Source organism: Eufriesea mexicana, unplaced genomic scaffold (assembly GCF_001483705.2).
Source record: "Eufriesea mexicana isolate 0111107269 unplaced genomic scaffold, ASM148370v2 scaffold5018, whole genome shotgun sequence".
Classification (NCBI taxonomy): Eukaryota; Metazoa; Arthropoda; class Insecta; order Hymenoptera; family Apidae; genus Eufriesea; species Eufriesea mexicana.
The window spans coordinates 717,316-732,830 of NW_016912973.1; the positions used below are offsets into that span (position 1 = coordinate 717,316).

Sequence of the window (15,515 nt, forward strand, 5' to 3'; positions counted from 1 at the left end):
AAAGAATTCAAATGACGCTAATTCAAAAGCTGATAATTTTACCGCTGTATCAAAACCTTAAACTTTTAGTTCTGAGAATATGTTCTTCATGAATGAAAAGGAACAGTCACATTTAACTTAACATAACGTGGTAGGGTCCTAAGTTATTTCTAAACAAAACTTACCATTTAGCGCAATGTTTAATAGTCATTTTACTTTGTCGTAGTGTAATATTTAATTTTACGCATTTCATACGCTCTGCAAAAATTGGAAAAACATGGAAGTACATGATAATTCTATTATTCTTCAAAGCAGTAACAGGTAATTTATTTTATTTATATTTTTAAAGCAAATAAAATTTATTATTCTAAGTAATTATAGAAAATTCATTTTTTTAGTAACGTAACGGTGGCAGATTCGGTATGGAAATTCATTAATAGTCCTGTAATTGCAATATTTTCTGATTTAAAAAATGCCACTGCTAAACAAATGCTTTGTTCTCTTTTGGAGTCTATACTTAAAGGTTCAGCGACTTTGACTACAGTTTTAGTCCCACCTTTCAGTAATGGAATACAAAATGAAACATTGAGATATCAATATACTGGTATACTAATGAATAATAAATACTAATGAAATTATATTATACATATGAACTAGTACAAGAATTCAATAAAGTCATAATATATTTTAATTATAGCATTTACCACTTGGTTATTTGGCATTATGTTTCACCTAGTTGGAGATTCTTTAAATAATGAAGTTTTGAACAACAGTATAGACATACAAGCTTGTATGCTTAGAATCTTATCTAGACATCATATCACAATGTTTGAAACAATTAGTAATGAATATATGAATATTCTTCAAGGTATATATTTAAAAAAATTTCATGCGTGCAATACTTAACAATATCATTAATTTCAGAAATATCAGAATTTCATAAAACAGCCGGAGAAGAAGATAAAATTATATTGGCTAGATTTCATACAGAAAGAAATGTCATAGAAAATTTGGATTTACAAGCATTTCCTGTTACAATAAAATATTGTGATATACCATTAGTACAAGCATCTATAATTACAGTAATACATTTGAATTTGTTATTCATGTATATGATATTGTTATTAAGATTGTTGTATTCTTTTTTCTTTAGATTATAAAAAAGACAGGAGTTTTTGGTTGGAATCACAAAATACTCTATGAAAAAATGTTAAAACTAATGATTACATCTGTTCCAAATGTAAAATTTGTATCATTAGACCTTTGTGTAAAATTAATGCAATCTTCATTATTCAATAAACAGGTAACATAATTTACTAATGTTAATAATTGTATGTTAATAATTTGAAATTTACTACTTTAAGGAGCATGAAAATTTAATACTTTATGCTATTGAGATTATCAAAGCACTTCCTATCTGGTTAAATTTATATGAAATATCAGAAGATCAATTAAATCAATTTCTATGGACATGTATTCAATTTGTTCAATCTTCACCAGTGTCTTCAAATAGCATTGAATTATGCTTTCAAATTACTGATTTTACAATTAATGAAATAAAATGTAAGTTAGCTATGTACAAATATTTTTAGCCATTTCTTTTTAATAAGTTATAAATTGAAGATTCGCTTTTAGGTCATCATCCCAATCTTAATGCTGTAGAAATCATAAAAAAAGCAGCATGTAGTAAAATTTTACAATATTTTACTATGAAACCAAGAATATGTACTTCTTCTGAAACAGAAAAATTAATTTCATATTTTGAGTATTATCCGGTTTGTAAGACTTAAAATTATGTGATAAAATATTTAACAATACTTATAGTTATTTTAATGCAATCTTATTACAGGATTTTATTATCATTTTTATTCACTATGTTCTTATTGATATTAAGCATACAATTAGTACAAATAATTTAGTTAGTAATACATGTGTATCATGGAATTTGTTAAAAAGGGAATTAATAACTACATCTCAAAAAGAAAAATTTAGAACATCTATGCATATTTTGAAAGCCTCACGTATTTTACAGTCATGGTTGAAAGAATTACAGTTACAAACAAATTTGTATACACATGAGTTAGATGATGTTTTAAAGATACTATTGCAAAATCTAAGATCTGCACAATGTCAGCAGAAAAACATCATTTTTGAATGTTTAATACACATGATAGTACACAATGAATCAAATAAAGATTTAATTCAGAAAATATTAACTTTACCATTTACACAACATATTGAAATTCCGATGAATATAATGAATATTCATGCAAAAGAAGCTGCTAAATCTCTTGATATTGGTACAATGGTAAAATGCCTTGAAGTTTTATGTGAATATGGTACTGGAATAGATCGACTGAAGATATTAAATGCATGTATAATTAATCATCAAACTGAAATAGCAGCAGCAGCAGTGTTGTAAGTAATTTATATTTAATGATTTGAAGATAATAAAGTAGATATATTAAACTACATAAAAAATGTATAGGAATAGTATATTAATTTTAAAAAATGAAGATATACAATTAGAAAATATTTCAAAGTATATTCTTCAATCTGCATTACATTCAAAAAAACAGGAAGTTCATGAAATGCTTGTAATTGCTTTGAGTAAAATAAGCTGTTATTTGTCAGGATGTGGAAATTTCATAAGGTAATTTTTTATTGCATAATTTGCTCTATTAATTATTTAAATTGTTAATCAATTAAATTAATGAAATTAAATGATAAAATATTTTTGTTAACAGAGAATCAGATAATATAACATGGACATTAGAATGCAAATGTTGTAACAATATATCTGAAAGCAATGTAAATTCTAACACTTACATCTCGGAAGAATATGATCATCTTCTTAAGCCATATTTTAATTTATTATCTTCAAGTTTTGTTTCAGTACGCTTGGAGATCTCCAAAAATATTATTTCTTTTTCAAATCACATCATGTCTTTCAACAATAATGAAGTAGCAAGAATATGGTTTTCATATGTAGAAGACGAAAATTTTATAATTCGTTCCAATATTGCTACAGCAATAAAAAGATTATTGCTAAATAAAATAAATATCGTGTCGAAATTTGCGATATCTGTTGAAGATGATGTACCTAACTGTTTAGATGAATTTGTTGAATCACTTATTAATACTTTAGCATGTGTACTTATGAAAGCTCTAACAAATTCAAATCATGCTTTACATGATACTTTACTTGTTACTGCAAGAAATTGTGCATGGTATGTATTTTATTTGGTATATATAATTTTATATAATATAATTTTTTACTTTTAAATTTTAGTATTCCATTGCATATTATTGAAAGACAAATTTTGAATATATTTTTTATATCTATATTACACTCAACATCATCTCCTGCAGCAATAGCATTTGCAACTACCGCATATCACGATATTGCTAAATTTTTAAATGTTTCGCCAAAAATTTTATATGTTCGATATAAAAAACATTTTCTTAAGGTATATAAATTTTATTATAAATTGGAGAAGTTTATATTTTATTACTTATATTTTTTCAAGGAATATATTATTTCATTTTAGCTCATAATGCAGTGTGCAGTTTACAATTTTATACATTACTCTTACAATATGGCTACATCCGTTCATCGTATTGCAAAATGTATCGGTTACGAGGGATCACGTCATTTATTACGGAAAGATGGACATTATGCAGTTTGTTTTGTACTTTCTTTTATCATTGACGTGCCAAATGCAAAAACTCTCTTGCATGATATAGCAGAATTAATCAGTATGGATGAAAAACAAATGTTAAAAGAATATTTTCCTGTACGTATAATAATAAAAAAATATATATTTACTTTAATGTTATTAGTTATAACATTAATTTAAGCATATTTGTTTAGTATATTTGTAGTTATGCATTTCTAAATATGCCTCTTGCGACAGCTACAGAATGTTTAAGATTAGTTTCAAGAATTACACAAATGAATTTATCACTCTTAACAAGACAATCATTTATGGTAATGTAATTAATACACAAATATCTTTATTACATTATTGATATTAGATTTTAATAATCTTAACACATATAATTAATAGGGTATATTTGAAGAATTAATGTTAAATTTTCATGAGTCTCCAGAGAAGATAATCGGATTGTTAAAAATTATATCTGAATATGATAGTAGTTCAGAAAAGAATTACATTATGCAAAAAGGGATTGTAAGTATCTTCACAAGATTTATTTCAAAAAATAAATAAATAAATATATGTATCATTTACAGGAATCTTATTTGAATTTACGTTTACATGGTATATTAGTTAACTTTGATATAAAACTTGGATTAAAATCAGATGAACATACTCAACAGTCTACTTTAGCGTCATTAGCTGCGTTAATGCGATATATGGGTGCGCTATATTTAACACCTTTGAGATATAAAATCTTAGCAACATTGCGAACTTCATTAGGATTTAAGAGACCAGGATTTGGATCACTTGTATGTGATGCATGGAATGCATTCATTCATAAGTATGTATTAAAAATCATAATATTTGTAAATGAAAAATAATGAAGCGTTTTAATGTTTAGTATAGCTATCAAAGAACTTGGCCCATTGTTACCAACTATATATGTTTCATTAATATCATTATTAAATGTGTATCGGGAAAAAATAATTGCAATGTTAAAGTTCCTGGTTATTAAATGCAATGAGGAAAGTCCAGATCATATTGCAGAATTATTCTTTATAGATGATATTGAAGTTTCCATTGAAATCTCAAGCATAATTAAAGCACGCATTTTACAAACTAAGTATAAAAAGAATATCCAGTTTTTTTTAATATTAAAAATTAATAATATAAATATGGATTAACGTTAAATCTATCTGCTTTATTAACATCTATATAAATTCTAGGCCTAAAGGTTTTGAAGCCAATTTAAAGTTATGGCTTAAACGAATTACGCATGAAACAGACGAAATTATAGTCAGAGCTTTGATGTATCTGCAAAAATTTTTAGCTGAAAATCGCAGTCAATTGAATAAAATGATTTTGAGTGAAACTAATATTCATCCATTAATTGTTGATGTATGTTTGTTACTTAAAGTAAAAAATATATTAATGATATATAATGACTATGGGTAACTTTTTAGCTATTACACACATTATTAATTGGATGTCAGCATAAAGATGAAGCTATTCGTTTATTATATGGTGAATGTCTAGGAGAATTGGGTGCTATTGAACCAAGTCTTCTTCCTCGTAGAATTATTTCTAGAGGTATGCTATTTATTACTTTATTATTTATTTATTCTTTATATTACTTTTTTTTTACATTTTAGTGGACAGTAAATTTATTCCTGATATGAATGAAGAATTTGCCTGTGCTATACTTTTTGAACATGCTCGAGCATTTCAAATACAAAAAAGTAGTCAAAGTATGGATTGTTTTTCACTTGCTGTTCAAGTAAGTAATAGCAACCTTAGGATTTTTATATTGTAGCTAAATTTATATCTTTATAAATGCATATGATTTTAGGAAATTTTAAAGACATATGATATCTCACCTCGAGGAAAAAACAGTGATCTCTGGAATAGTTTACCTCTGACTATGAAACAAATTATTACTCCTTTCTTAACTTCACATTATAAGATTGCAACTATCAGCGATGATAAAACGTTCCCCCATCCTATTTATGGGTAAATACTTCATAAAAATATTTTCCAAAATTTTAATCTATTATTGATTAACTCAGATAATTTATTTTTCAAATAGTTCAGAAGCTGGGTCTTCTGTAGAAAACTGGGCTTATAATTGGCTTTGTAATATGTTTAGCAATATTCACGATGAAACTCTTATTAATGTATTACGTGCGTGTAAATTAGCCCTTAAACGAGATATAAAAATATTAACGTTTTGTTTACCTCATGTTGTGTGTAAGCATTGTTATTAATATTATTTTTACAGTAGAATGAATCATTAATTATAATTTAAATATACATATTTTTTATTGATCAGCGTATATAATAACAAAAGGCACTGAACAAGAACATGCAAAAATACGAGAAGAAATGTTAACAATTATCGATGTTAGGAAAAAACCTATACTTGATTCTGAATTGTCATGTCATAGACCTCTTAGACATGGATATAGTGTAAAGGCGGATGATGCTAGAATTTCCGAAGAAACTAGACGTACACGTTGTGCACAGGTATGTAAATAAAAAATATTACTTTTATCATTCAGTTAATAATTTTTGTTATAATTTTCGAATAGATCATATTTTCAGTGTTAGATCATTTACAAAGATGGCTTTGGGAACAAAGATTAGTTCGTAATCACAAATATGATGCTTTAAAGAGTAAGTCATTTAGATTTAAATGATTAATAATCACAAATAAATATACATTGTTTCTGTTTCTATTTAGATTTTTGTGAAACATTAAATGCATTAGTTGTGGCAGAAGGATGTTATCAATTTCGAGAATACCATAGAGCATTAATGTATTTAGAACAACACATGGCTTCTTCTAATAAAGGATTATCAGAAGCATTGGAAGGTGGATTACTTGCTGTAAGTTTTAACTCAACATAGAATTAATAATAGTTCTTGTCACTAGTTTAGTTTTATTTATTTCTTTTTTTCTTTTTCTTTTTTTCTTAGAAAATATATGCTCAATTAGACGAACCAGATGGTATATCTGGCATTTTAGCTACTCAAGATCATACTCCAACAGTTCAACAATTAGTGTTAGCTCATGAAGTCAATGGACAGCTGCAGGTATGATGAAATTTGTTTATTTAAATGTTAATTAATATACACATATACAAAATATTTATAAAATGTATAGGATGCTGCTACATGTTACGAGAGATTGGCACAGAAAAAGTCTTTGAAACATACATATTTACAAGGGATGATTCAATGTTATCTTGGTCTTGATCAACCTTTTACAGCAAAACATATTACTGAAGGAGTTTTACACAGCAGACCAGAATTGGAGCCATTAATAATCGAACACGAGCCATTTTGGAGATTAGCTCATTTTACTAAGCTGGATGACACTTCCCAAAAAAATATTAAGCATATACTACTTGAAGACCTTAGGAAGGGTATTAAACCAGACTTATCATTCCTAAAAAGAAATCTAACGTCGTTGTTGGAAGATGCTTCACGCCCAGGGGCTTATCAGCAGAGTTATTCTTACATCATGAAGTAAGATTAATATTTTACATCATGTTTACCACTAAGAAATAGAAAAAAATGTATTTTGTTATGATGAATAGGCTACATATATTAAATGAATTTGATAAGGCAGTTACTACTATGTTAACTGATATAGAACAATTACCAATGATATTTGAAGAATGGGAAAAACGTGGACATCTTATCCGCGCTTCACGTGGTGTAGAATTTGTATTGAGTATGCGTAGGGCTACATTAGACTTGGCAGTTCAGTTACAAAGAGAAATTGAGAACAGAGAAAATTCTGTACTTAAGCAAGAGATTGGCAAGATTTGGCTTAAAAGTGCCAAAATTGCGAGGAAGTATGTACTTATTTATAACTGTTCATTATCTTATTTTATCATTCAAGTTATGTTCTTTTTTAGAAGTGGACTGCATCAACAAGCATATATGTACATTTTGTCAGCTAGTGATTCTTGTCCTCGACAACAACTTTATATAGAACAAGCTCAATTATATTGGCAAAAAGGTTGCCAGGAAGATGCTTTTATAACTCTAAAACGATGTTTTTCTAGTTGTTTCCAACCAGCTACATTTTACAAAGGTTTATCAGCAAGAGAATATTTAGAAGAAAGAAAGCAATGTGCAAAGGTTTGTTTATATAGAAGAGATATATTACAATATTAATCATTGATAATATTATTTGTTTGTTTTAGGCAAAACTTCTATATGCAAAATATAATGATGAAACAGTTAATGTAGATACCGATGCTAACATTATAAATTATAAAGAAGCTATTGAGGTATGGAGAGAATGGGAAAAGAGTCTATTGTTTTGTGCACAGTATTATGAGTCTGTTATAGACAGAATGACTGATGAAGAAAAAGATTCAAGGGGGCGGTAAGTATAAAACAAGTAATATTTGTAATGGAAAAAGTAATTAATAATAAATTTAGGGATTTACAAGTGCATACTATGAATTACTATGGAAAATCACTTCAGTATGGCTGCAAGTACATTCATCAATCTATGCCAAGAATGTTAACTATATGGTTGGATTTTGCTTCTCGCACAACATCACGATCTAGTAATTTTATGAATCAAGAAGAAGACAAATTTCGACAAGATGCATTATTAAAAATGTCGAAAATCATGGGTATGTATTTAATAACTGAAATAATATTTCGAAAGTAATTAAAAATTTCTTTTCTGTAATGAAGAAGTGTATCAAGAAAGGTTACCAAGATTCATGTGGTTGACTGCATTTAGTCAACTCGTATCAAGAATATGTCATCCCTCTACTGAGGTACAGAAGACTATTTGTACCATATTGGTAAAACTAATTGACGCTTATCCTCAACATAGTTTATGGATGATGGCATCAGTTATTAATGTAAGTCATTTAGTTATTAATGATCAATGAAAATGTTAACAAAAAATTCTTTCTAGTCCTCTTATCCTGCACGTCAGAAACGCTGTCAAGAAATTCTCAGCCATACCAAACTTAAAACACCAGAGATGACGAAACTTATTACAGATTTCCATAAATTATGGGAACGATTAATTGAACTATCAAATAAGGCAATCCCGGATGTAAGTTAAAATATTACTTCATGTAAATTTATATACATTTATAATTTTTTAATAGGGCGTCATGAACACTACAATAAATTTTTTGTCACGGAGTCTTCCCCGTTTACTTTCAAATAAAGAATTTAGTTCGATAATGATACCAACAACCAAGTTCAGGCAACTGCATTTACCATCTAAGAGTATGTCATTAGAAAATCATAGTGTATTTTCTTCGTATGTATAATATTGTTTTCTATAGCATTAGTGCTTAATATACAAAATATACAATGTTTTATAATTTTCAGAAATTGGATTCATATATCAGGAATAGAGGATAATGTAGTTGTTATGCCATCTCTTCAAAGACCGCGGCGTATCACGTTAAAAGGTTCAGACGGAAAAGAATATCTATTTATGTGCAAGCCAAAAGATGATTTACGAAGAGACTTTAGATTAATGGAATTTAATGATATTGTGAATAAATATCTTCAAAATGATCCAGAATCACGACAAAGAAGATTGTATATACGGACATATGTAAGTGTATAGTATTAAATACAGTATCACATTTTGTAATATCAACTGTTTAATTTACAGAGTGTTGTACCGCTTAATGAAGAATGTGGTTTAGTAGAATGGGTGCCAAATTTGGTTGGCTTTAGGCCCATTATAATAAGTTTATATAAAGAAAGGAGCATTGCAATTTCGAATAGAGAACTTAGAAGCATGTTGTGTAGTAAGTAGAAATATCATGTTGCAAAATTAAAGTTTAGACAATTACAAAGTTCTTACTTGCATGTTTCATTCCAGCATTAAAAGATCCATTAGAAAAGAAAAGGAAAACATTTTTAGAACAACTTCTTCCACGGCATCCATCGGTACTCGGAGATTGGTTCCGTCTTACGTTTCCTGATCCATATGGATGGTATATTTTACAATCATTCATGTAAATTAAATTAAATTTTATTATGTAAAAACAGAAGAACATGAAAAATATATATAAAATAGGTATGAAGCACGTACTGCCTATATTAGAACTACAGCAGTAATGTCTATGGTGGGATATATTCTTGGACTTGGAGATCGTCATGGAGAGAATATATTATTTGATTCTAAATGTGGAGATTGTGTACACGTAGATTTTAATTGCTTATTCAATAGGGTATGCGAAAAATTTATTTATCAATTTATGTCACAATACAGTCAAATGCTTTAGTTTTATTTATTGTTATATCTGATAAAACAAAACACGACTAAATAGTATATACACAATAAATATTTTAACATTTACTGCTACTAACTACATTTCAATTATCAGGGAGAATTTTTTGAGTGGCCGGAGCGTGTACCATTTCGTTTAACGCATAACATGGTAGATGCTATGGGACCATTAAAAATTGAGGGACCGTTTAGACGTGCATGTGAAATAACTATGAGGGTTCTTCGACAACAAAGTAGCACATTATTAAGTGTATTAACACCATTTGTGTATGATCCACTTGTAAGCTGGAATAAAAATCATATTAGTGAAGGTGGTGAGAAAACAAATGAAAAAGTAAATTATGGTATAATTAATAATTCAATCAATCGTTAATATAAATAGAATATCAGATACAATATTAAAAATTCTAGGCTGTGGAACATATAAAAAATATAGAACAACGACTTAAAGGTTTGATTCGATATCATGGAAAAAAACTAGAGAACATTGCTCTAAATCTTAGTGTTGAAGGACAAACTAATCACTTGATGTTAGAAGCAACAAATGTAGATAATCTGTGTCAGATGTATTTTGGATGGGGTGCTTATATGTGAAAAATATTGCACATACTAAACAATTAAAAAATTAAAAATATACAAACCAATTAGACTCTAAGCTCCTGAACTGAAGTTTTGAAGCGTCATAAAGTATGAAAATGCAGTACTAAGTATCTATAAATGTATGTAAATTATTAAATAATTATTGAAATTTGAGTAATATCATGCTGACATAAATTGTATATATTTTTCTAGGCAAATACGTAATAAAATTTTTACCGCCAAGAAATTTTCCAAATGCATTACATATATCTTTCCTGCTGTGATACAACTAGGCTTTTGAGAACGTAATATAATCATGCATACTTCATCTTTAACAAAAGTCGGCAATTGAGACCATTGTATAGAATACACAGCTGTACTTATACTAAAACTCTTTTATAATGAGAATTAATTTAAATTTGAGCATATCTATTCTCACATATTTGTCATTATATAATATTATTTACCTGTTGCATTAACATATCTCCAGGAAAACAAAAAAGTGATAATTGAAAAAATGACACAATTAAGTAAGACAAATATTTAATTAATTTGGACTGTTCCTTTAATGTCTATAATAAAAAAAAATGTATATTAAGTAATGTGTAATAAATTGTTTATATTTTACAATAATATTTTAAATTCTAATAATGTCCTTACTGCAGAAGCTTGAAATATGACCAAACAAACTATGAAGCTACTGCTCATTGTTTGAAAAAGGAGCATTAAATGAAAATTCTTTTCCATATTATCACAAAACCTAAATTACATTAGTAAAGTAAATAAGAAATAATAAATTTTTTTGAAATGCATTAAATTCATTTACCAAAGGACTATTTGATGATGTTTAATTATTTGTATTATTTTAATTTTTATTTCATATAAATTTGCACTTATATGTTTCGAATTAGCCTTCGAATTAGTTACCTGTAAAATGAGAATATTCTAAAATGAATATTATTGTAATTATATATATAGAATATAATACATACATGAGATATGTATGTATCAAGTTGTTTCAAATTTTTTCTAAGTACTGCAAAATGTCCACATGTATGAAATAAAGCAGTTGTAATTAATCCATCAGTTGCAAGAATGATTAGACAACAAGTACTTGATGCCAATATTTGAGACACATATGCAATCTATATACTTGTATTTATAAATTAAAAACTATAATTAAATCGTATTTACAACAAGAATAAAATCAGATATACCTCGTAGAAAGGAAATTTATAAAATACCATAGGATATGATGCAACAAATGGTAAGCTTCTTGTAGTAAAATTACCTGAGTCTTTATTTTTAGGAGAAAATATTTCAATAATAGGTAAACTATAGAAAAATAATAAGGCATTACACATTGAAATGAAATAAGCTTTGGTGATGTTCTTAGCATATCTGAAAACATATAAATTACTTATATTGTAAATATAATTTAAAAAAGGGAGATTTTTAACATTAATTAATAATTATTTACATTGCATATTCTTGTAGGTATTCAAAAACATTGCTATCTATTATTTTCCAATAATCTGTTAACATGAATTCAATAAAAAATGTCAATTTTTTTCTATTAAATATCCAAACAACTGATTTTAATATAGCAAGTGAAAGTGTAAGTAAATCTGAGCTACAAAAGATAAAAAAAATTAATAAATGTGTTTATCTAAACCAAATTTCAATTACTTTACTTTTAAAAGCATTCAAACCTTGTTTCCATAATAGTATTTAAATCATACCAATTTGTATAAATCATTACTATTTGTGGTATAATAATAAGCATAACACAACTAACACATATAAAATATCTTATAATACTTATTGGATACAATCCAACAAATTTTAGAACTAACTGATTCATAAAGACATAATTTCTAATATTCATTGTATTTGATTGATTAAATATTTAACCTATAATATATACACTTTAAATAAACAATTAATCTATGAACCCTAAATTTATGTTTGTCACGCATCTTGGATTTTATCTATATATAAGACTGATTCCATTATTATTGAACAACAACTTTTAAACAGTGAGACATTGTTAATTTAACATGTTTAATCATTGTCTTAAATTATGAAGAACATAATGACATATTTGCTTTGTGGAGTTCTTTGTGCTTTGAGCCTACACTAAAGCATATAAGAGAAAATGTATAGCTATACATGAACTACCATTTAATGAATATGGCTTGCTTCTTTTGAAGTTATATCCTTGGATCATATATTATTTATACAGCATAATTTTACCATGAAATGTTAGGTTTGATGACAAAGAAGAGGAACTTTAAAGAGAAGGTTATACTTTACTATAATACTTCAGGTAGAGGAATTGTTTTTACAACATAAATCATTTCAAAAGGAAATGTAAAGGAACAACAGTAATAAAAAATTTCAAAGACACAGCCTTTTACTGTAAGTTTTTATAAAAATGTTAGTACAATTCTTTATAGACCATTTCTTGTAAAATTTTATTGCATTTATGTGGTGCATTAATAATAAATAGAACTTTCACGTTTTACTGCATATTTTACAGGTCATTATTTAGTATCACGTATAAGTAAAAATACTTATTCCTGTCTTAGGTCAATATTTAGAACACATTTAAATGATTATAAAAAAAAGTAAAATCTTTCATGACTGCATATCAGACTTAGTTTTTTCAGATGCAACATTTTATAATTATTTACTTAAGAAATTTACCCAGGAAGTATTTGTACAAGTAGTGGTAATAATTATTAGGAAAAGACAAATAGAAATAACTTATCATTTTTATTCAGGGACATTTTCGTTCTACTTGACTTTTTCCACTCTCTTCGTATTCTTGGCTCGATATCCACATTTGTTGAAAGGTTCCAATTGAAGCCAAAATAGATCCACCAATCCAAGCTCCGAATCGTCGTTCGGCACATCCATTTACACTAATTAATTTCAACCTCATACTAGATGGAATTCTCATGGAAAGATCTCGATTTAAACGTTCCGGAAAGCCCTAGATAAAATATGTTAAAAACAATGACAAATTGTTGATATAAAATACAAATATTTAAGTTAATATAACATTAATACATACCTGAATAAACGAGTTTCCACCAGTCACAACAACACTACCATAAAGTGCTGGTCTTACATCAACATCACACATGCCTACACTCGTTGTAACAATATGACCTACTCCCAACATAGTATTGCCAACCATACCACCACGCATTTGCACCATACTAGGATCAAAAAGTGCTTCTGGTATGCGAAATCTTTCACTTCCAAAATCCTTAAAATTTTATTTTTGATTAAATATTTAATTTTTGGATTAGTATACATTATTTGTTACATACTTGGTGATACCCAGTAGGAAATTCATATTGAACTGCAGGAACAGTGGAAACAATTTTCTCATCATATGGAGTTTCTGATACTTGCAGTACAGTAGCTTGGAAATCCTGAATTAGTTTCTTTACCATGTAATTGTGCCAAGACTTAGTAACTTCAGGTAACCCCTTTTTCTTCACCCATCTTGGTTTCTCATGATCTTTAACAACTTCTTTACTACCCACCATATAAGAAGGGGACAAGTCAATGTCATTATCCTGTTATTATTTTGAAAATATAGTTATCCATCTTTTACACTATTATAAAGCAATATTTATAATTATATTCGTACCTGTAAAAATTGTCTACATTGCATACTTATATAGTCTCCTCCAAGTGGAGATTTAACTATTGCCTGTGTTAATACAAAACCATCCTGGACTGGTACAGCAGAAGTATGAGTTGCTCCACTATCAACAACAATACCAGTTGCTCTGCCATTTGCAAAAGCAGCAAGGACTGCATTTTTAACAAGGAAATAAGCTGGTACATTATACTTCTCAAACATCAGTTCAGTTAACTTTTCTCTTTTACTGCGTACATTCCATGGAGATTCAGAAAACAATACTGGATGATATTCTGCATCTGATTGAATTACTTTGGAATAAGTATAATCTAAAACCTATTAAAATAAATATATCTATATTCTACACATAAGAGAATTAAATTTACATAAACAATAGTATCTCTATATTACCTTCTCAAAGTGATCCCAATCTTCAATCATTCCATCTTTCATGTAACTTACGACTTCCATATTTTTTCTTGGAACATGAAGTATAGTAGTATCAATATAATACTTGGTCCCAGATTGTGTAATATTGTTGTCTGGTTTTTTATCATCAATGTCCATTGGTTCTGTTTTCGTTGCTGTGCAATTACCATCTTCTCCTATGCCTACAACTGCTGGAATCTCAGCTTTTGGAGTATCCTCTTGGGCATAACCAACTCTTAAAGAATGATGACCCAAGTCAAATACTAAAGCTCCAATTTCATCTCCCCCATAAAGCATGCCACCTGACATTTTGCTGATTTTAAAATATCTATGATAACAATAAAATTATTTCAATTGAGAAATTCATACCTGACAATATTTAAATTTATTTTATCCGGAAAATTTAATTTTAAAGTTAAGTTTTTCATAAATACAACAAAAATAATAAGTTTGTAGTACGCAAATCGGAGCGGTAACAAATAATAACAAATTCATGAGTAATAAATAAATTTTTAACTTAACCTTATAACTCACCGTAACTTTTTTACAAAAATAACTGAATGAAGTGGTAAAAATATATGTATTTGACGACTACATGAACGTTTATTTATGTATTTTTTTTAAATACAACAGAAACATAACCTTAACTCATAAAGACGCTTAATACCGCCACCATAAACATGATAACTATTAGATAAGCACAAAAAATTATGATATAAATTATTAATGAATATTATATATCGATTTATTATAAATGATGTAAAAAGCATTAGAGTATGATATTTGTATATTATAATTACATATAAAATAAGTATCTATAATATTCTTTCTATTATTTATTATTCGCATTGTAAATAAAAAAGTATAAATTATATATGAAATGTATAATTAAAATAATGATAATTATTGTTCA

At 27.5% G+C, this 15,515-nt stretch overlaps 2 protein-coding genes and 1 pseudogene across 2 annotated transcripts; 1 reads left to right on the top strand and 2 right to left on the bottom strand.

Annotated features, from left to right (window-relative positions):
• Positions 1–256: 256 nt before the first annotated feature.
• On the top strand, positions 257–10,558 carry LOC108551781 (serine/threonine-protein kinase atr). Its single transcript, XM_017906046.1, has 39 exons — positions 257–300; positions 378–583; positions 677–847; positions 904–1,061; positions 1,133–1,282; positions 1,344–1,542; positions 1,615–1,754; positions 1,829–2,397; positions 2,468–2,632; positions 2,727–3,209; positions 3,272–3,449; positions 3,531–3,776; positions 3,854–3,970; positions 4,050–4,172; positions 4,235–4,482; positions 4,543–4,764; positions 4,868–5,039; positions 5,105–5,231; positions 5,294–5,418; positions 5,491–5,651; positions 5,728–5,888; positions 5,971–6,164; positions 6,230–6,314; positions 6,382–6,527; positions 6,618–6,734; positions 6,805–7,169; positions 7,241–7,501; positions 7,565–7,790; positions 7,856–8,040; positions 8,097–8,296; positions 8,361–8,533; positions 8,590–8,733; positions 8,789–8,946; positions 9,018–9,249; positions 9,310–9,448; positions 9,523–9,637; positions 9,721–9,874; positions 10,031–10,267; positions 10,345–10,558. The coding sequence occupies exons 1-39, from the start codon at positions 257–259 to the stop codon at positions 10,525–10,527; spliced, it is 7,479 nt and encodes a 2,492-aa protein (XP_017761535.1). The 3' UTR covers positions 10,528–10,558.
• Positions 10,559–10,961: 403 nt separating this feature from the next.
• On the bottom strand, positions 10,962–12,400 carry LOC108551771 (uncharacterized; annotated as a pseudogene).
• Positions 12,401–13,231: 831 nt separating this feature from the next.
• On the bottom strand, positions 13,232–15,162 carry Bap55 (Brahma associated protein 55kD). The gene is made up of 6 exons (XM_017906055.1): positions 15,137–15,162; positions 14,585–14,930; positions 14,180–14,509; positions 13,854–14,105; positions 13,592–13,789; positions 13,232–13,510 (listed from the first exon to the last, which is right to left on the bottom strand). The coding sequence occupies exons 2-6, from the start codon at positions 14,909–14,911 to the stop codon at positions 13,295–13,297; spliced, it is 1,323 nt and encodes a 440-aa protein (XP_017761544.1). The 5' UTR covers positions 14,912–14,930; positions 15,137–15,162; the 3' UTR covers positions 13,232–13,294.
• Between the last annotated feature and the right edge of the window lie 353 nt (positions 15,163–15,515).

Coding starts and splice junctions, on each gene's coding strand:
- LOC108551781 (XM_017906046.1), top strand. CDS start 257: ATGGAAGTACATGATAATTCTATTATTCTTCAAAGCAGTAACAG. Junction 584..676: donor ATTGAGATATCAATATACTG/GTATACTAATGA, acceptor TTTTAATTATAG/CATTTACCACTTGGTTATTT. Junction 1,062..1,132: donor TACAAGCATCTATAATTACA/GTAATACATTTG, acceptor TTTTTTCTTTAG/ATTATAAAAAAGACAGGAGT.
- Bap55 (XM_017906055.1), bottom strand. CDS start 14,911: ATGTCAGGTGGCATGCTTTATGGGGGAGATGAAATTGGAGCTTTAGTA. Junction 14,510..14,584: donor ATTGGGATCACTTTGAGAAG/GTAATATAGAGA, acceptor TTATTTTAATAG/GTTTTAGATTATACTTATTC. Junction 13,511..13,591: donor GTGGAAACTCGTTTATTCAG/GTATGTATTAAT, acceptor TATTTTATCTAG/GGCTTTCCGGAACGTTTAAA.